The sequence below is a fragment of the Strigops habroptila genome, chromosome 1, assembly GCF_004027225.2.
Source record: "Strigops habroptila isolate Jane chromosome 1, bStrHab1.2.pri, whole genome shotgun sequence".
In the NCBI taxonomy this organism is placed as follows: Eukaryota; Metazoa; Chordata; class Aves; order Psittaciformes; family Psittacidae; genus Strigops; species Strigops habroptila.
The window spans coordinates 60,996,923-61,017,500 of record NC_044277.2 but is presented as its reverse complement, the minus strand read 5'-3'; the positions used below and the strand labels follow the sequence as shown (position 1 = coordinate 61,017,500).

General features: G+C 42.3%; 2 protein-coding genes across 4 annotated transcripts; one reads left to right on the top strand and one right to left on the bottom strand.

Moving 5' to 3' along the window:
• Positions 1-908: 908 nt before the first annotated feature.
• On the bottom strand, positions 909-10,477 carry ACOT13 (acyl-CoA thioesterase 13). Of its 3 annotated transcripts, XM_030490101.1 has the most exons (4): positions 10,210-10,409; positions 6,079-6,263; positions 3,700-3,827; positions 909-1,765 (listed from the first exon to the last, which is right to left on the bottom strand). In XM_030490101.1, the coding sequence occupies exons 1-4, from the start codon at positions 10,288-10,290 to the stop codon at positions 1,722-1,724; spliced, it is 438 nt and encodes a 145-aa protein (XP_030345961.1). In that variant the 5' UTR covers positions 10,291-10,409; the 3' UTR covers positions 909-1,721. The 3 variants fall into 3 exon arrangements, with proteins under 3 accessions (XP_030345961.1, XP_030345980.1, XP_030345972.1); XM_030490120.1 differs by lacking the exon at positions 3,700-3,827 and having other exon boundaries at positions 10,210-10,411; XM_030490112.1 differs by lacking the exon at positions 909-1,765 and having other exon boundaries at positions 3,104-3,827; positions 10,210-10,477.
• Positions 10,346-18,905, top strand: TDP2 (tyrosyl-DNA phosphodiesterase 2). Its single transcript, XM_030490088.1, has 7 exons — positions 10,346-10,640; positions 10,720-10,811; positions 14,274-14,441; positions 15,779-15,870; positions 16,627-16,745; positions 17,122-17,292; positions 18,147-18,905. The coding sequence occupies exons 1-7, from the start codon at positions 10,398-10,400 to the stop codon at positions 18,426-18,428; spliced, it is 1,167 nt and encodes a 388-aa protein (XP_030345948.1). The 5' UTR covers positions 10,346-10,397; the 3' UTR covers positions 18,429-18,905.
• The last annotated feature ends 1,673 nt before the right edge of the window (positions 18,906-20,578 follow it).

Genomic DNA, 20,578 nt, shown 5'->3' with positions numbered 1-20,578 from the left:
TTACTTAACAGCCTAGTTCTCTTTGCCTCCCCCATCCCATTTAGGTGGTAATGCTTGCCAATTTGAGAATTGCAAACCAACTATTTCTTACCTAAATTGGCAGATTAACCCTAGGCGAAGAAGCTCAGCCATGAGACCCCTGTGACGGGTGGCTCAACCTGAAAGACTAGTAAGGAGTTAGTCTGATAATTCAATGCTTATTTCAGCAGCATCATCCTTCTTTACCTTCTCTTCTCTCCAGTTTATCACTGACAAGTTGCTTCTTCCTAAGAGCTGGAATCCTTAGTGACTAAATCCTTCCTCACAGCACTTTATCTGCAATGTGTATTTGCCCTGCATCTGGACTCTTGGTTTTAAATTCCAGTGGGAACAACTCTGTTCCAGTCTCTTGTTCTTCCAAGGGCTCTGTATTGCACAGTTCTGCGCTGGTGCAAATACTTGGGGGTCTGTCTGAATGCACTCATGCCATAGTGAAACCAGCACGGAATGCTTGGCTGACCCATATATTGCGAGAAGGGAGAAGCTACAGTTACTTTCATAGAGAGGCAAACTGTTCACCTCATCACGTATGGCTACATGAAAAGTGTGGCTGTCTATAAGGACAGAACTCCAGACACCGAGGAGAACAGTGCAGGTGTTTGGTATGTTTAAAAAATAAAAATATTAGGAGAAAAAACCAGCACAATATAGAAGGGATGGTGTCGTTTGCAGCTGTAAGGTATGGAGCTTACAGATGTCTGTCAGTTATTGGATACGTAACCTGGTGTAAGATGCACAAGATGGTCTCATCAAGCCACTTTATTTGCTTGCTTGTAAGGGAATTATGCCTCAATCTGCAGTGATGGAACCAGGTCAACCCTGCAGGAGATCTGTGTGTTCTGATGCCAGGTGGAGCCATGTACCATTTGTCCTTAGTATGGTAAGTTTTTTTTCCTTTACTTCGAGACTCTACTAAGGTAAGATACAGATTTTTTCAACTTGTAGGTTAGGGTGAAATCAGTAAATAACGAATCCAAACATTAAGCTTGATGATTGACAGTTTACTCCCAAAGCTATGCAAGCTCAATGGTGAAAATTCCTTCTAAGATCATCTCCAAGCCTAAGTTATGTTGTGAAATAAATTAGGTCAATGTGATGCTGCTGGTGGAGGAGTAACAGACAAGGTTGTCTTAAAATAATCAGTTTAATGAACCATTTTAAAATAACTGGCCTGAATATTAATGATTTTCCTCTTATTAATTAGGCGGCACTAAAACACTGTGCTGAATAGTCTGTTATAAGGGAAAAGAGAATTCGCTTGTTATTTCAGTAAGGGGGTGTTCTCTGCTTCCTCTCAGCCTGCAACAGTCCTTGCCAAGCTCAAAGGGGAACAGGAGGATACTGTTGTTTCCATGTTGAGGTTTGCTGCTCTTAATTTGCCTGGACGCTTTTCAATTGTGATTATGTAGATATGATGAATGCTCAGTGATAGAATGGGACCATTTAACTATGGTAGGCTCCCGAGGCAGCCAGCTTTGATTGAGGGAAGTCATGTGAAGTTGCAGTGCGACAGTTGCACAAGGACAAAGCAGCCTCAGCACAGGGAGCTGAGAGCACTCTGAATCTTTTGGCACGTATTGAATTTGTCACCTCCATCATTCTCACCCTCTGCCTTTTACTTCAGATAACAGACAAAATCCCTCTTTGTACCAGTGGGGTATATAGTAGCTGGGGGAGCAGTTTTAATCCTCACTTCCTTTTCCTTGTGCTCTACTACATGGGTAACCTATAGAAGAAGACCGGTAAATTTAAGAACGAGAAAAAAGATGACTGGAGATGCCAGAACGTGTTAATAGGAAGACAACTAGAACAGCAATTGCTAAACCCACTTGGTGTGTCCACATGCTATGATGGATCCTCTCTGTCTGCTCATCCTAGTAATTGTAGAGGAGCTGGAGATGTTTAAGAGTCATAATACAGCTCCAGGCAGAGGAAGCTGTAAAGTGAGAGACAATTTAATACAGTGAAGCATATCATTCTGCTAAGCAGAAAAGATTGCTCCTGTAATAAGTATCTTCAGAGAACTGCTTTAGCAAAGCAGTTTTTATAAATAGGCTTGAGGGATGATTCTGAGCACGAGTGCAAATACTGGGGAAAAATAATTACAGATGCTCTGCTGGAGAGAGGATGCTGCTATTAGTTCAACTACCCACAGGCATGTAAGGCACGTAAGCTTTTGAAGACAGCCTCAGAGAAAAAGCTTTTGGTGAGAATGTATATACCACAAACAACTGTTCTAAGCTCGCAGCTAAAATACATGCTGATAGCCTGAGCCCACTGTGGGTATTTCTTTAGAGAGCTTCCCTTAAAGGTTATCAGCTGTATCACTTGTTTGAAAACGACTTCTGGAAAGATTGCTGATACATTGGTAATCTTGTTCAACTTCATACTGAAGATCAGTCTGCATGAACAGGTCACTTAACTCATGCGAAATTACTTATTACTTCTTAGTCTTAGGAATGCATAAAAACCCTGCACTGAAGACAATGAGTCAACTTGACTTTTTGCCAACAATGACAAAAATTCTGCATGCGCTTTACTAGTGTCAGTTAACTTTTTCTAATCTCCCAGAGAAGAAAAACTAAGGTCATGGTTTATGCAAACTTACACTACATATGTAGCATCACTGTTTTTATTACAGCATGATAGCCCTGCCAAGGATCGTTTGTCATCAGTTTTAAGAAAGTGGTTAAACCTGTCCACAACAGTGCATGAGGAGACAAGTCTTCAGCTGAAGAACAGCAGCTTAACTCTACCACATTCAACCCAGGTCAGGCAATCTACAGCCTTAGCCTCACGAAAGGCTCACCCAATTTATTTTGATATGTCTCTCAACTCTCAGCTGATGATAGTTAAACAAATATAGCCAGAACTCAGATAGGTAGAGGTTAAAAGCCCTGATGATGTAACTGTATTTTCACATTCAGGAATCACAGGGGGATGATGACATCTCAGGTGAATTTGCGTACAGGGGTTCCACCACATCCTCTCTCAACCACTCTGTGCTGGCAAGCTTTTACTCAGTGCAGAAAGATTACAAAACTATTAAATGATATTTAAAAAGGTAGTTTCAGAAAGCTTTATTGAATACTTTTGAGTATGTTACAGCATTAGTAAATTACATTTTGCATTACCCTGCTTTACACTCTCAAACCAGTTTCACACACTTTTACAGGAACTCTGTACTACTACCATCTTACACAACGAGTAGTTTAGTTTGTAAGCATATATAGTGTTTTTTGATTGTGACTGTGACGGGCCTAAAGACAGGGTTACTTTATCACACGATGACACCGCAGGCAAGGAAAACAGACCTCTTAAAACACTGTCATGCTGATAAAACCATATGGCTGCTCCAAAGGCTTGTTCCTTCCGCTATCTTGACCCAAAAAAGCCAGATGCATCCCCATGCTATCACACTCTGTTGTTCATCCCAAAATAGGCACTAATTTTAGGCTTTTAGCCACTCTAGTGGTAATTAAGAAATTTGTTCGTTTATTATGAGTGAGACAAATTAACTTTATATAGATTAACACAACTTTGTGCAAATGTCTTACTGCATAATGAGAAAAATAATTCTATATGAGATTCTTAAGCCCAACATTATTATTTTTTAAATTATTTTCTTATATTAATTTCCTATATACTTTGTATGTCTACCTTGTGCAATTAACTTTCCTGTTGCTTTATTTGTTAAATCCACAGTGGCAAATGCAAGATTTCTTCCTTGCTTCAAAATCTGAGCTGTAATCAGTATCTCTTCTCCAATCTTAGCAGCAGAAGTATATCTTCAAGGAAGAGCAAAATGAACAGGTAAGAGGCTGTACAGAGCACAAATCCAAGAATATTCCTGCATTTTTAGATTATCATGAAGGGAATTAGTAAAAGTGAGTAATAAAGACACATCATAACTGCCTGTTTGCAAATCCCCACTTCTGAAAGTCCTTGAGTTCCTCTAAGTACTGCAGTGGTAATTCAGCCTAAGAGTTCTCTGAGAAAATAGAGGATTGAAAGAAACCCATTGGCTTGATTCTGAGGAAGAGTCCATTTTGGAGCAGAAACAAACAGGTATCAAATACCTCAGTTAAAAGGTCAGCTCCAAGTCCTATTCCAGCCATTGCTGGCTCCCTACAGCCTTTCTAAACTAGTCTGGCTGGTTCAGCTGCAAAATGTCTCTGTTACAAACGCTCCAGAAGGTCATTTCTGTATGGAACCTAAACATAGGTTAACTGCTTCCCACACCATGGTCAGAGAAAAGTAATGGAAATCTGGGAGGCCTTCAAACTTCCCAGATTTGATGCTGTTTCCTTTCCATTCATTAGGTAACTCCTTGTTTTTATTTTCACGAGTAGAAGCATGTGCTTTTAAAACAACCTCTCCAGGGAACAGGAAGAAATTCCCTCACAAATAGCCTGGAAAGAATTTGGAAGAATATGATCCAATCATGATCTGAAGTAAGGGAACAATATTCAAATGCTAGAATTACAGAGGAGGATGTGTAATTGCTGGATATAAATCTTACTGAGATACATTTCATCAACCAGTCCATTTTTATCCATGACACCATGTCAAAAGTATTGTCAGTCACACCTAATACTGATGTAGCATAAGCTCCATTAGTTGACAGGGGGTATGGTTTCAGTCTTGTTTCATTCTCAGAAGCTGCTGCTGATCCTCTTGTGATTTAAAAAAAAAAAACAAAAAACCCCCTCCAAACAAACAAAAAGTTTGTGTGTTTCTCTCTGTTCTTTCCATTACTGATACAGCTTCCTTGTGTCAGTGTTTTAAAAAGCTCCTTCCCCAAAAGGAAAAAGTTGTATTATAGCAATATTCAATATGCAATATCTCACTTGTTCAAGTAAAGCAGTAGTCTGGGTTAAACAAATCTATTAATATTGCTTCACATAACATTTCCAAAAGGTTATGCTACTTGGTCATTTTGGATCACTTCCAGAGACTTAAGATTTTAGCCCTTCTGTAATTGGCTAGGCATACTTGATAGTATAAATAATTCAGATGTTGGCCTCTTGTTATATTACTGTAGGGGAAAAAACCCAGAATCATAGGAGAATTTCAGGTTTTAATTTCCAGCAAGTCATCACAGTGGCAGTATAAAGCTTAAATAGATGCTCCAGTCCCACCCATCCAGTGGAGAAATCACAAGGTGCTGGGGGAGGAGGAAGGAGGGAACCTGGTAAAGATACAGATCACTCCCCAGACACTTTTAAAGCTTATTTTTTCTTTTTAAGGTTTGATGAGGGGATACTTTCCCAATATTTTTAATGTTCTGTGTTAGTTATTCCAAGTAGGATTGCTTTACTTCTAGTTAGTCATAATCTCTTCATTAAAAGGAATGAATCAAAGCTGACAAGCTGTAACAGCATAAGCAAAAAAGGTTTCAGAGCAACTTTTTTAAAGACACCGTGCTTTTAGATTTGCATTACAGAAAGAACTATTCTCAATATAAAACTACCTTTAAATGACTAGAGCAAAGGAATCTTCCTCCACAAGAAATTCTGATCCAATCTGTAATTTGCTCTCTACGTGAGCATACAACAGAGCTAAACTGTTTCCTGTTTTAATGTTTTCCCTGTTTTAACATTTTATTGAGTAATATTAAAAGAAGGTTTACAGAAAGCTGCTTACCCTAGTGTTTGAGGACACTCTAACGTATCTTTACAAGCGAAGGCAGAATTTGAGCCAATTTCTTAAGACTAAAATTCACCACATATCAACATCCCTTCACATTCTATGAATGAATGGGCACCGTCTCTTAAACGTGTGTAACAAATAAAAGCTTAAAGTCCAACTCTAATTTTACAACCAAATGGAAATGTCTCAAAATACAACTTCCCCTTAATTTATGAAAACAAGATTTCTAAAACCACAGAAAACACGTTTTTGTTTGTTTGTTTGTTTGTTTTTCAAGTGAGTACTACAGCATAGAAACGATGTACAATGGACTCAATACTGTGTTAGGGGAAGAATGTTAGGGGAAGAAGTTAGTATGTTCTAGTAAATATCGTGGCTGATACCTACGTGATGTTCATGTCCACACTGACCCCAGGCGCTCCTCTTTCTGTGTTCAGCAATGCCACTGTTGACACCACATCCACAAGTGTGGCTGTCAAACCTCCATGTAATGTGCCACCTCTGTTTGTATGCTCCTCCTCTACTTTCATTTCACAAACAATTTTTCCAGGAGTTGCAGAAAGAAGTTTCATCTGTACAGCCAAAAAAAAGAATAAAAAAAGCTTACTGACAATAGTACCAACAGCCGATACTGCCCTGAATCAAACTGAAAGTAAATCTTGTCTAGCCCTGGGCTCATGAGACAAAAGATGGAAAATACAGTAATTAAACTGTCACATTAGGTATTTTCATAAATTTTGAGCACAAGATTGTTGCCTTAGGAAAAAGAAAAGTCTTTCTAGTGCAGATAAATATTTAAACTGACAGTTTAACAAAGCTTCAATACTTGCTATGCTCTCAGGAATTGCTTAGGAGACAACATTCTTCTTCAGTTTTACTTTTGCTTTAATCTGTGACTGAAAAGCCAGATTAGAGGGAACACAAAACTGCTCTGACTATCAGTATGTACCACACTTGTGAAGGCGTATTTGTTAGCTCCCTAAATGGAAACGAGACTGACAGTAATTCATTAATAATCATTCTACCAGAGCAATCTCAGTAAAAATCAGTATTTTGAAAGGAGCACTGGCAATGCTAATCAGATTGGTGTCCCTGAGCTGAAATTCATATTCCTTGGCAGAAGTATCCAAGGTTGTATCACACTGTATTACAGCACCATGACTTGCATACAAACTTTTATTCCAGCCCATAGGTTTAAATAGAAAATTACAGTACATCTATGGCACCATGCATCCCCCTGTAACCCACACAAGCAGCTGGATTTTTGAGACCACAAAGTTACTGTGATTCACTTAGTAGCATCATATTCAAAATCCAAAATATGTTCAAAATCTGAAAGCAGATGCAAAACTGAGGTAAGTTCAGCATATATATTTACACCTACAACTAAGACTTTCAAGTACCTTTAGACTGTCACAAGTGAAATATGAGCATATTTATTATAATTCCTACTGATTTTTTACACTTTTTTTAAGGTTACATGTTTCCATACCGTATCAGCTGAGTTGACTCGAATCTTTTTAATCTTACACGGAATTAAGATTGAAATGTCTCCTGTTTCGCTATTCCTTATTTATGATGCAGTGTAAGAGCTTAGTTTCAGCTAATGTCCCTTTCTGAAAGGCCAAAGTTTATCCAAATTTTGCAGAGAAATGATACTAAGATAAATGATGATGTAGCACACTGTCTATGAGTGCAAAAAGCTGGAATTAAGCAGAGGGGAAGGAAATCACTGAGGAAGTGTCCTAATATAGACATCACACCTTGATCAACAGAAGTCCTAAGTTCTATACCAGGCATGCTGTGCTGACTAAGGGTTAAGTTTCTGACAGATCTAATAAGGACTTCACTGACGCTTGACACTGGGAGCAGATGGCTTCCAGTACCATCAGAGAGTGCTCCAATCCATCAGCAAGGCAAGGAAAGCATCTGGTTTCATTTGTCATTGCTCTGATCTGGCACTAGCTGCCTGCTCTCCTTGACGAAAACAGTTCTGCATATGAGTGCTTCCAGGACTTGCACAGCTAGAGCTGCTGGTCTGTACTTCTCACAGCCCTCCTGTGCTTGTCTTCCCACGCCTTTGTCTTGGTGAACAGCATGCTGCTTCAGCTCCCAGCCACTACTGCGATGCACTACTTCCTTGGAGAAAGGGCTTTAAAACCCACAGTCGTTAAGCCCTGTGTGGATGTCACATTGGAATGAAATCAGAAACTAAATCTGTTGCTGGAGCTGGAAAGTTTCAGACTGGAATCTGTCTTCTCCAGAACAGGAAAAATCTTGAGTCATTTAATTACGGAAAGAAAAGCTTCAGGTACCTCCCAGAAAAATACAGCAAATAGTTTAAATTCAAACAAAATGGTACTTCTATTGTTATGATTTTGTTCACAGCATCATAATTGTAGGAGATTGCAGAAAAGGTCTAAAAGTATTTCAGAGCAAGCCTGTCTCCTAAGGCTCATTCCCAGCCAGTTGCCATTATGAGCTGAAATACTGCATTTGCTCTCCACTTAGTAGAGTGGTAAAGTTTTAAGGTAAAGGAGAGTAAATTATCATGGTGAAGGAGTGTCTAAGAACTAATTTGACTCTTTATAAATAAATGAGCTTCTTAAGCTTTATATACAAGATCAAAATGTCTTGGGGAAACAAGACGAGTTGCTCTGCAAACAGTTACCTTCTATTAAATATATCAGATCATGGAGCTGTCAATGAAAGCAATGCTTCAGTATTGCTCCTCCACAATGCAAAATGTGTACATTTTGACCTAGTTGGTTTTCTTAGATATATTTACTGCATCCCTTCATGTCACAGTTACACAAATAAATAAGAAATTAAGTGGAGAATTCTAGTGTCGCAAAATTTAATGAAACTGCTTCACAGGACCACCCTACACAGTAGCTACACTACTGCACACTACAGCTTTTAAAACAACACAGTTAAGTCATTTCAACTATTTGATCATAACGTAGCCATACCAGTCAAATACATTTCTTCATACTAGGCCGTGTGTAGAACCTTACAGAGCAGTGAGATGCTTGTGCTTTCAGCCTGACTTCAAGGGCAGCTGTGACATGTTGTAACAAGCTATGTTTTTTTTTAGTTTTTAAACAGAGAAGAGTAATAATTTATTTCATACTTTCATGGTCCTGGAAGTTAGCTTAGTCGCAGGTACTATGAAGGGAAGAATACTAGTTACTAAGTCACAGCAGCTTATTCAGTAGAATCTTTACAGAGGTACTGGAAGGCAGCTCTTGTATTTTAAAAGTTACTGAATAACAATTGTGCTTTCATGTGTTACCACCACGGCCACACACCCCCGTTTAGAGATCTTGAATGCAGGCCTGCACCACGGGGCTCCTGAAGTGCCCGCAGCCATGACACCACGTCAGGGTTCAGCTAACACACCACAGCCCTTGGCCTCCTCCAGCCCCAGTGGCCTTGCCTCTGTGGCTCAAGGGCACTGTTTGCCATGCTGCTGTCTGCCTGAGGAGGTATTGCCCTGGCAGGACAGAGCGGGTTAGCCAGAGACCCTGGAGTGAGAACATGTGTGAGAAAGAGCCCTGCAGACAGCCAGATCAGTGCAGAAGGAGGGCAGGAGGTGCTCCAGGCGCTGGAGCAGAGATTCCCCTGCAGCCCGTGGTGCAGACCATCGTGAGGCAGGCTGTGCCCCTGCAGCCCATGGAGGTCCATGGGGAACAGATCTCCATCTGCAGCCCATGGAGGACCCCACACTGGAGAAGGTGGATGCCTGAAAGAGGCTGTGACCCTGTGGGAAGCCCGCGCTGGAGCAAGCTCCTGGCAGGACCTGTGACCATGTGGGGAACTCAAGCTGGAGCAGTCTGGACTGCACGCCATGGAAGGGACCTACAGTGGAGCAGTTCATGAAGAACTGCAACCCATGGGAAGGACTCACGTTGAAGAAACTCATGGAGGACTGTCTGCTGTGGGAGGAACCCTACACTGGAGCAGGGAAGAGCATGAAGAGTCCTCCCCTGAGCAGGAAGGCGCAGCAAAGACAACATGTGATGAACTGACCACAACCCCCATTCCCTGTTCCCCTGTGCCACTGGCAGGGAGGAGGTAGAGAATTCGGGAGTGAAGTTGAGCCCAGGAAGAAGAGAGGGGTGGGGGGAAGGTGTTTTTTAAGATTTGGTTTTATTTCTCATTATCGTACTCTGATGTGATCGATAATAAATTAAACTATTTTTCCCCCAAGTTGAGTCTGTTCTGCCCTTGACGGTAACTGGTGATCTCTCCCTGACCTTAACTCACGAGCCTTTCACCGTATTTTCTCTCCCCGGTCCAGCCGAGTGGCTTTGGCGGGCACGTGCATCCAGCCAGGAGCAACCCACCACAACACCTCATCCCAGCTCAGCCTTTTATTCCGGGAGGGGAAAAAGCGGCTTTTAAACGACCAGCCCCGCCGCGGGCCAGCCGCCGTTTCTCCGGTCAGAGGCTGCCGTTACCTGCCTGTCGCCGCGGGATGCCCTCCCGTGTGCCCCGCGCTGGGGCCGCCCGTACCTTGTTGAGCACTCGGTCGAAGCCCTGCGACTCCGTCATGTACTTCATGCCCTGCTTCAGGCTCTCCACCGTGAACCTCATACTGCCCGCTCCGCCAACAGCCGTCTGCTACCGCCCCGGAACGGCAACTCCGGCGGGCGGAGCTTGCCCCCTGGCTTCCGTCCGCAGCGCCCCGCCGCCGGGCATCCATGGAGGCGGCGGCGGCGGCGGCGGAGGGGCGGCAGCCGGAGGAGGAGGCGGCCCCGTGCCCGCAGGCGGGGGAGCCGTTGCCGGTGGAGGAGGAGCAGAAGGAGAAGGAAAAGGAGGAAGAGAAGGAGGAGTCCCCACTCGCCAAGCGGAGGAGGGTGCTGTGCTCCGAGTTTACCGCCATCACCAGCAGCGACGCGGCGGTGGCGCGCAGCTTCTTGGCCAGCAACGACTGGCACATAGAGGTACGCCCGGCTCGGGGGCCACGGTGGGCTGCCCCGGCGGCGGCCCCTTCCTTCCCTGCCATCTGCCTCTGTGTTTCAGAGGGCGCTGAACGCCTACTTCGAGCCGCCGGTGGAGAAGGAGGATGAGGCGGTGGGCCGGGTGCCGACGGCCTGCGCGGGGCCCGGGCGCTGGTAGGTGGTCCTGGAGCGGGGGGCGGCAGGAGGGTGAGGCGGGGCGGTGTGAGCGGAGCGGTGCCTTCCGCCCGTCTGTACCTCCCGGGTGCGGGCAGGGTCCCCCACACCTGGGAGAGCTGTCTCCAGGTCGTAGTGTACCCCTGCGGAGCAGCGCTCCTGTCTCCATCTGAGCTCGCACCTCCGCTGACATGCGGTGGGGCAGGTGGTCTGTGGTCCTCACACTGAAGTTTCTGCAGGAGTTCTCGTTGTTCCCCAAGGCTGCCCGCTTCGAGTGGGAACAGCTTCTCCTGGTCAGACTTGGAGGGTGCACTTTACCTCAGTGGATGCTCCAGCCACCTTCCTCTGGGCTAGTGAATTGTGAGTCTTTTAGAGAAGAGACGAGCTCATTTTCCTTGTCTTGTGTAGCAATACATATGCAGATTTTACTGCACAAACATGTATTTGTATATACGTAAACTGTGCGTATGTGTCATATACTATATGTAGTTGATAGGACAAGAGGTAATGGCCTCAAGCCGTGCCAGGGGAGGTTTAGATTGTATATAAGGAAAAACTTCTTCACTGAAAGGGTGGTCAGGCATTGGAACAGGCTGCCCGGGGAAGTGGTGGAATCACCATCCCTGGAAGTGTTCAAAAACTGTGTAGATGAGGCTCTTAGTGACATGGTTTAGTGGTGGACTTGGCAGTGCTGGGGTAATGGTTGGACTTGGTGATCTTAAAGGTCTTTTCCAACCTAGCTGATTCTATGATTCTATGTGCATTTATGTTTCTATAAATAAAATTGACATGTACATGCATACCTTGTTAAATGTACCTGTGGAAGTTAGGATCTAAGATCTGTGCCTTGTACGCACGGATGATCTCACAACGTACCCGTAGGACATACCAAGAGTGTTAAACTGCGTGTAGAATTGAACTTTTACAGATCTCTGCCATACACAGTCCTGAGAGAAGCTTTTTTACTATGGATTTATATGTTAGACTTACGTGTTATATATGGAATCATGGAATGGGTTGGAAGGGACCTTAAAGATCATCTAGTTCCAACCCCTCTGCCATGGGCAGGAACACCTTCCATTAGACCCGTCCAACCTGGCCTTGAACACTGCCAGGGATGGGGCATCCACAGCTTCTCTGGGCAACCTGTGCCAGTGTCTCACCACCCTCAAAATGGAAGATTTTTTTCCTAATACGTAATCTCAATCTCCCCTCTGTCAGTTTGAAGCCATTCCCCATTGTCCTATCCCTACATGCCTTTGTAAAAAGTCCCTCTCCAGGTTACTTGCAGACCTCCTCTAGGTATTGGAAGACTGTTATAAGATCTCCCCTGAGCCTTCTCTTCTTGAGGCTGAACAAGCCCAACTCTCTCAGCCTGTCTTCATAGCAGAGGTGCTCCAGCCCTCTTTATCATCCTCGTGGCCTGACCAGTTCTGCATCCCTCTTATGGTGGAAGCCCCAGAACTGCAGGTGAGGTCTCACGAGAGCAGAGTAGAGGGGCAGGATCACCTCCTTTGACCTGCTGGTCACGGTCTTTTTGATGCAGCCCAGGATACGGTTGGCTTTCTGGGCTGCGAGCGCACACTGCTGGCTCGTGATGAGCTTCTCATCAGCCAACACCCCAACTCCTTCTCCTCAGGGCTGCTCTCAGTCCAGCCTCCATCCAGCCTGTAGTTGTGCTTCAGCTTGCCCTGACCTGGATGCAGCACCTTGCACTTGGTCCTTGCAGACCTCTTATGATCTTTATAGTTACAAGCTGTATTTGGTAACAGCATATTGGCTTTTGCTTGGTATGTGTGTGTGAAAAAATACAAGCCTACTGAACATTAACATTGGTCTCTAGGTAGTCCATGATTAGTTAGAATGTGTCTGTATCAAATTGGCAGCACCTTTTTCATTACTTGCTTCTGTCTCTTTGCACCGTGGGTTCTGTCTTGAGCTGTTATATGGCAGGATGTGTTGGGAGGGAGGACTATTTGGAAACCTCCCAGTCAGGGGAAGGTCACTGCAGAACACATAGACTTTTATATTTCATCTCACAGTCCTTCAGGTTACAGTAGAAATATAGAAAGTCATCATGGAAATATTATAGGCGTATACCACATTATTTACCTACTTAAATATCCCTTAGCTTCCTCTTCTTTCTCTGCTTTCCTTTCTCTGTTCAGTTTAGATTACATGTGCATGGTAGCATACTCTTAGGTTGTTTGTGCAATACTAAGTACAAAACCAGTATTAAGTTCTAGGGAATAGATTTGGTTTGGTTCCAGGCCTTATTTTCATGTGTGCATACAAATTCTATGTTTATAAACAAAATTTTGGTATGCCTACTTTGCCAAAACACAGGTTATCTAGTCTTAGCTATACTATTTAATGTATTTTGTTACAGACTTTACATTTACTCAAGGAATTTACGTTGGATTACTGTTGTGGTTTAATCCCAGTGGGCAGCTCAGACCCACACAGCCACTTACTCACTTCTCCTTGGTGGGATGGGGGAGAGAATCGGAAGGGTAAAAGTGAGAAAACTCATGGGTTGAGATAAAGACAGTTTAATAGGTAAAGAAAAAGCTGTGGGTGCAAGCAAAGCACAGCAAGGAATTCATTCAAGTGCTTCCCATGGGCAGGCAGGTGTTCAGCCATCCCCAGGAAAGCCGAGCTCCATCATGTGTAATGGTTACTTGGGACAACAAACACCATAATCCTGAACGTTCCCCCTTCCTCTTCCTTTCCCCCTGCTTTTATTGCTGAGCACAGTTTTATAAGGTGTGGGATATCCCTTTGGTCAGTTGGGGTCAGCTGTCCTGGCTGTGTTCTCTCCCAACCTCTTGTGCACCCCCAGCCTGCTTATTGGTGGGGCAGCAGGAGAAGCAGGGAAGACCTTGATGCTGTGTAAGCACTGATCACAACAGCTAACATGTGAATATTCCCAAAGAAAAGGACTATCAGTTTGTCACAGAATGAGTTAACACATATATCTCCCCAGGGGTTTGGCAATTGAAAAGACTTGGCTGTACTACAAAGATGGGCACATAAAAGAAAGTCCTGGCTGCAGTCCTTCATTTCTAGTGTGCTGGAAAGTGCTTGAAAAACTAATACACCCAGCCTGTCTTTAGCATGGGGAAAGAGTTGAATTACTCACGTGCTTTGGATTACATTGGTGGCTGTCTGATTAACTTAAATCAGAATGGTAAATGTTATTTTGTGTGTATAAGGAGGAGGAAAACCCATTTACTTCTCCTGTGTACTAAGGCTCTGGATGGCTGAGGTCTGTATGTTACTGTGCTTTTAAATTATGTTGAGATCAATACACGTTAACTTATTTGTTGGGAAAGTTTTAATGGCCACCTATGGGTGGGCTATTTAGATGGGTCTAAAACATTTTGCTTTAGAAGATAAGGGAGGTAATTGCAGGAAGAATAGTACAATGCATGTTGTCAAACAAGTAAACTCTCTCTTTAGTATTGACCTCACAGCAGATGCAACTACTAGTGATGCCAGTGTCAATAGTGCAGACTCAAGGAAACAGGAAGATGACAGCAGTTTCTCGCTGATAACCTGGAACATCGATGGGTTGGATCTAGGAAATCTAAAAGAACGAGCTAGAGGAATCTGTTCTTACCTGGCACTGTAAGTATAGCTTCATCTCTGTGTTGTCATGCACCTAGCTTTAAAGGAAAAAGCAAGCTTCTTGTTTTAGATATTTACAAATCTTCGTGCCCAGATTATCTTAACATTAGATACAACAACACAATTCCTTATAAATCCTAAATAGCTGAATAAACATTGACATATTGGTTGGAAGAGATGTGAGCCTATGGAGCATCCCAAAGGTTAAATATTTTGCAGTGGCTATTTTAAAAAGCCTTTTTTATAATGGTCAGTATTGTTCAAGTTCTAGTCATGTATCAAGAGCGTATTTCATACTTCCGTCCTGTACATCAGAAGTGTAAAACTGCAAGAAACTTGTCTCATTCCACTAGTATGAATAACATCACGCTAGAGAAAACTGAAACAACAAAAAAGATTTTTTTGGTGAAATTTGAAAAGTGGGTCTCTTGCTGTTACTGTTACTTGTCTATTAAAAAGGAAAATGTGCAAGGTAAGATAAAAGCAGTAGAATCTGTGATTATCTTTTATAGTTCCATAAGTGGAGACCTTCCATGAATATATTTATGAGCAGTTTAACAATTACGTAAATGGATTTATCTTAACACGGTAAGTTTATCAGTGTAAATTAAATGATTTAAGTAATAATTGAAGTTCCTCTTAAACCAGTAGAAACCCCTTAACTAAATAAATTTTCACTTGATTTTGTTAACCTGGGGTGACATATTTTTCTTCTGTAAGTAAGGCCATAATGTTGTCCTTTACCTGCTTACAGTAGGGCTGTTAGCAGCATAGCAAATATAGGGACAGCTGTAAAGTCACATCTAAATCAGTATTTTCAGGACCGCTGCCCCACATAAGCTGTTACTGATTGAAAAACTCTAAGAAATAAAGAGATTGTCATTGATGAGACTGGAGAAAATGCATGGCAGGTTACATGAGGGGATCTATTGTAAGGGACTGAGGTGACAGTTGGAATCTCTTGGAGAACTTAGGTGTTGCAGAACATGTTCCGAAGTTACTTTGCAGCTCCGTAAGTTGAATTCCTTGTGTATGCCGTGTATGAAACCTGTGCAATGTTTGCAAGATCAGGGTGTAAGGAAGTAGTGCATTTTATTACAACATCAGTTCCATGTCAATAATGTTTTTCTCTTCCCTTTTAACAATGGTGATGTATCCCCATGCTACTAAATAAGATGGAGAGAGTTTTTTCTTTTTTTAAAAAACAGATCCTTAAAGTATCTAAGAAGAGGAGGACAAAGTGCGCCTGAACCCCCTGGCCCTGTTCCATTTGGCCTCAGAGTGTAACAGTACTATCTTTCAGTAGTTAATTTAAAATCTCATCTTGCCAATTTCAGATACAGTCCAGATGTTGTGTTTTTACAAGAGGTTGTCCCACCACATCTCTGTCTTCTACAGATGAAAGCAGGCAATTACACTATTATTCCAGGTAAGAAATAACCCTCAGTTTCAGATAGGAACCAGAAAAATAAGTTTAGTTTTATTGTCTCCTTTGCTAAAATCTCTGACCATTTGCAGGAATGAAAGGAATAAAGTCAAGAAAGCAGCACTTAAATTACTTTCTGTGTTTTGCTATCAGGATATAATGCAAGTTATGCATGTGAAAAACTTGCTTGCCTGTTGGTTTGGAATCATAGAATGGTTTGGGTTGGAAGGGACCTTAAAGATCATCTAGTTCCAGCCCCCTGCCATGGGCAGGGACACCTTCCACTGGACCAGGTTGCTCAAAGGCCTCTCCAACCTGACCTTGAACACTGCCAGGGTCGGGGCAGTCACAGCTCTGGGCAACCTGTGCCAGTGTCTCACCACCCTCATAGTAAAGATTTTTTTCCTAACGTCTAATCTAAATCTCCCCTCGGTCAGTTTAAAGCCATTCCCCCTTGTCCTGTCACTACATGCCCTTGTAAAAAGTCTCTCTCCAGATTTCTTTTTTTTTTTCTGCATTTTGGAAGACTGATAGCAAGGGTAGCAAAAAAATGTTCCATAGATAAGTAATTTGTTAAATATTCGAATTTACAAAGTCTGAAAAATTCACACCCCTTTTGTGAAACTTCTAACTAATGAATTCATACATCTTAAAATTAATGGGATTCTCCTGGATCATGGCAGAAAGGTCTCTTTCAGAACCTTCTTTATGGCACAGCAGAAGATATACTCGACCATGTCTTTCCCTGTTCCTCTTTAGGTAACATAGATGGCTATTTCACTGTCGTAATGTTGAAGAAATCAAGAGTGAAGCTACTGAAACATGACGTAATACCTTTTCCAACAACCTCTATGATGAGGAACCTTTTGGTTGTGCATGTGAGTGAGACAGTATGTAATTAACAGCTGCATTTCTGCCTTCAAAAGAAAAAATCCCAGGAATGGCTGGACTGGCTTTACTGTATGGCAGTCTCGAACAGCAGAAAAACTTCACCAAACGTACAAACTCAGCTGCATTTGATACTAACAAACTTAAATCTATGTAAATTACTGGTCATACTTTGTTTTCAAATCTCATAACCTCTGAAGACAAAACTAAAAGTCTGTTATCCTCCTGTAAGCCACTTTTCTTCAAGCTAAAATTAACATTAACCAGAGCTCTGTCATTAAGTTACTTACTTCAACATTAGACTTTTGTCTTTGAACTTTTTATCGTGGTATGGATAGTAACTTTGCCTCTTCATTTCACACACAGGTGAGCATTTCTGGTAATGAACTTTGCCTTATGACCTCTCATCTGGAGAGCACTAAAGATCACTCCATGGAGCGTATAAAGCAACTACAAATAGTGTTTAAAGAAATGCAGAAGGAGTCTGAGTCCACCACTGTTATATTTGGAGGGGATACAAACCTTAGAGACAGTGAGGTAAATAGAAATAAGCAATCTTGTTATCTTGAGAAGGTATTCTGGCAAAATCTTCTCAGGCTTTTGTGTTGTCTTCATGAGAAATGAGCTACTTAGATACAACAGAGATATGAGATTTATTCTTAAAAAGTGGAAGCGTGAGTAAGTAGAAGCTGCACCATTGCTATGCTGAGGCATTATTATAGTTGAGGTGATATATACATGAGAAGCCCCCCCATTGCCCCAATAACAAAATGCTTTATTAGCAATATTTATATCTGAGAAGATGCAGGGATAGTTGATGAAGTTTCGACTTCAGAAGCATCTTCTCATGTTGAGAACCTGATCTTTACTTGCTGAACTCTCCGATTCTCAGAGGATTAATACTTGTAGGGTCAATGAAGGAAGATGGGGCTCTGGAGAAATAGATCTCTGGAGTTCAGAATTAATCCCTCATCATCGAGACATTCAAAATTAGAAGTAATTTTTGGCTGCTGATATTAAAAGTAAAATTTGTGCATTATTACTAAAAGGTCAGTGTTTCATCTTTCCCAGTCATAAAATTCCATTGCAGTGAACTGGACTGACACTGGTTCAGAGAACATGGTGTTGAGCCCCATATCTCAAAATTTCAGAAGTATTTTTTTAATGTAGATTTTGTAACATGTTTTGGATTTAGAAAGTACTACAGGAATTGGTCATGCTTTAGAGTATCCTGAGAAATACCACAATTTAGAAACATCTCCACTCTTTTTGTTTTCCACAACTTATGTTTTGCGTAAAAAGTGATGTTGTGACAACTCAGGTCTGTTTTTGAAGGTATAATTTGTGAAATCAGTATCTGGTGTATTTCACCCCCTGCCTTCTACTTTCAGGTTGCCAAACTAGGGAACTTACCTAACAACATTATGGATATCTGGGAGTTTTTGGGTAAACCTCAACACTGCCGCTATACTTGGGACACCCACTCCAACACCAACCTGCATGCAGCGTATAAGTGCAAGATGAGATTTGACCGCGTCTACTTTCGGTCTGCAGAGGGAGGGGGACATATTATTCCACGCAGTATGGACTTAATTGGATTGGAAAAACTAGACTGTGGCAGATTCCCTAGTGATCACTGGGGTGTTCTGTGTAATTTTGATGTGATACTATGAAAAAGACAGAGGCTGGCATTGTTAGTTTTTAGGTGATTGGTCTTTGTTTTTACAAAATTTTACCCTCTCAGTTTAAGCAGGGCATATTTAAACTTTCAACCGTAACGCATTCTCTGCTGTTGACTTCTGCTGGAATGGCTTCGTTTCAAACCAGGGTTTCCTTTTCCTTACTGTATGCATCTGTTCTCAAGTCACGTTTTTAAATATTTATTTTTAATAATGTATGCAAATAAAAAACCAAATTCCAATTTTAAAATGGGAGGAAAAACCTGTAAACACCATTCATTAACATACTCGATGGTTTAAAAGCCACTTTTATTTGGCATGTATTATAATCTCGTAATAAATGCTGCTTTTCCTTATTTTTTTAAGAATACTTTTATTGTGTTCATGTTGTTTCTTTTGTAACCATTTCCATTGTCCTTTACAACCCTGTCTTGTGTAGGGTGTTTTGTATTAGCTTTTGAAGTTTGTGTTGTACATGCAGCATTGCCCTTCAGGCAAGACAATAAAGTAGCTAAGGAAAGAATGACTAGATTTTCACAGAATAAGGTTTCTTAAGTAGGAATTAAACTAGTATTGAACAGATTTAAGAACAATATAGGCAAAGTGGAAATTACTCACTTGGGATGGTATATACCTTTTTATTAACTGTTTATTAACCTGGGTATGAGTTGCAGATTAAAAAGCATTATATTTCCAGTGAGCTTTTAGAAACAATGCTCTTACAAAGAGCTGTACAAAGCCTGAGCAGCTCTAGGTCTCGCTGACTTTACACAGTTCTTTGAGTAAGAAAGTCTGTTTGATCTTTTGCAATCAATCTCATAGAAGCTGTCATTTTATAGATGTGCAAAGTACTAAGCTGATTTAAAAAGAAAGGTCTTTCTGATGTGAAGTTTATTGCAGTCATGAAGAGGAAGCACAGACAACTCAAGCCAATGATGCAAAGTGAACACAGACTGACCAGCCTAAATTACTTGTTGTTTGTCTTAAGCCCAGAGTTTACAAACAACTTTTTATTGCTGAACTTCTGTGGCGGGTTGGCCCCGGCTGGTAGCCATACTTCCACCCAACTGCTGGTTCAGTATCCGTTTTCCTGATGGTGAGATGGGAGGAGGAAATGGGAAAAATAGAAACAAGAAAGCTCATGGGCTGAGATACAGATGGGGGAGATCACTTAGCTATTACCCTCATGGGCAAATCAGACTTGATTTGGGGAAATTAATTTATGGCCAAGTAATACATATATGTTTAATTACTGATTCAGGTATTGGGAAAAAAGAAGATGAACATTAAAATACTGGGGGGAAACACCTTTCTTCTCCTCTTTTCCAGGCTCGATGTCACCCCAGGCTCCTCTCCTCTCCCTTGTTACTGCCACAGGTCGTGCTCTGTCCCTTCAGCAAAGTAAGGAGCAGCAGGAGAGGAGGGTATGGTTGGTGCACGCAAATGTGCTTCTTGGCTGTGCCCTGTCTCTCCCCTTTCCTCTGCTGTGGGGTGGCAGAGGCATCCCACAGGCTTAGGCAGTATGTGCTCTGCCATGGAGCACCTCTTCTGACCTTGGTGTTCCCTCCTCCTCTGCCTGCCCAGCATTTTCTGTCCTGTCTTACATATGCTTTCCCTGAGGAGGCACCACCTTGACTGTGGGGCTCAGCTGTGCCCTGTGGTGGGTCCATCTAAGCTGGCTGGAACTGTGAGTCTGTGTCTGGCTGCCCTGCAGCCCCTCCTGACAGTGCCTGGGCACCTGCGCCTAATGTAACTGAGAAATAAAAGCAAGCTTCTCACATAGGCAAGCAGCAGTAGCAACCCCCTGCGGCCCTACCTGCCCAGCAAAGAAAACTCCACTGATGCCATTATTGCTTTGCCTAACGTGTCTGCCTGCATGCTCCAACCAGCTAAGTGCTAGGGAAGGAGGAATGTGTCCGGATATTGCCCTTCCCACCTCTGTCTTGCACCCTGCAAACACAGCAAGTGGAGCTCGGTGCAATACAGGGCAGCAGAAGACATGTTTATGGGTCCCTATCTTGAGAATAGAATAGAATTGGACTAGAATTAGAAAAGAATAGACTATTTCAGTTGGAAGGTACCTACAACAATCACCTAGTCCAATTGACTGAGCAATTTAGGGACGACCAAGTGCTAAGGCATGT

Bases quoted from the DNA above. Each gene is read 5' to 3' on its own strand.
- ACOT13 (XM_030490101.1), bottom strand. From the start codon at position 10,290: ATGAGGTTCACGGTGGAGAGCCTGAAGCAGGGCATGAAGTACATGACG. The intron at 6,264-10,209 runs GTACGGGCGGCC...TTGGCTGTACAG, and splicing joins TCGACCGAGTGCTCAACAAG to ATGAAACTTCTTTCTGCAAC. The intron at 1,766-3,699 runs GTAGACATACAA...CTTCTTCTATAG, and splicing joins AGGAAAGTTAATTGCACAAG to GTTACCCATGTAGTAGAGCA.
- TDP2 (XM_030490088.1), top strand. From the start codon at position 10,398: ATGGAGGCGGCGGCGGCGGCGGCGGAGGGGCGGCAGCCGGAGGAGGAG. The intron at 15,871-16,626 runs GTAAGAAATAAC...GTTCCTCTTTAG, and splicing joins CAATTACACTATTATTCCAG to GTAACATAGATGGCTATTTC. The intron at 17,293-18,146 runs GTAAATAGAAAT...TTCTACTTTCAG, and splicing joins CAAACCTTAGAGACAGTGAG to GTTGCCAAACTAGGGAACTT.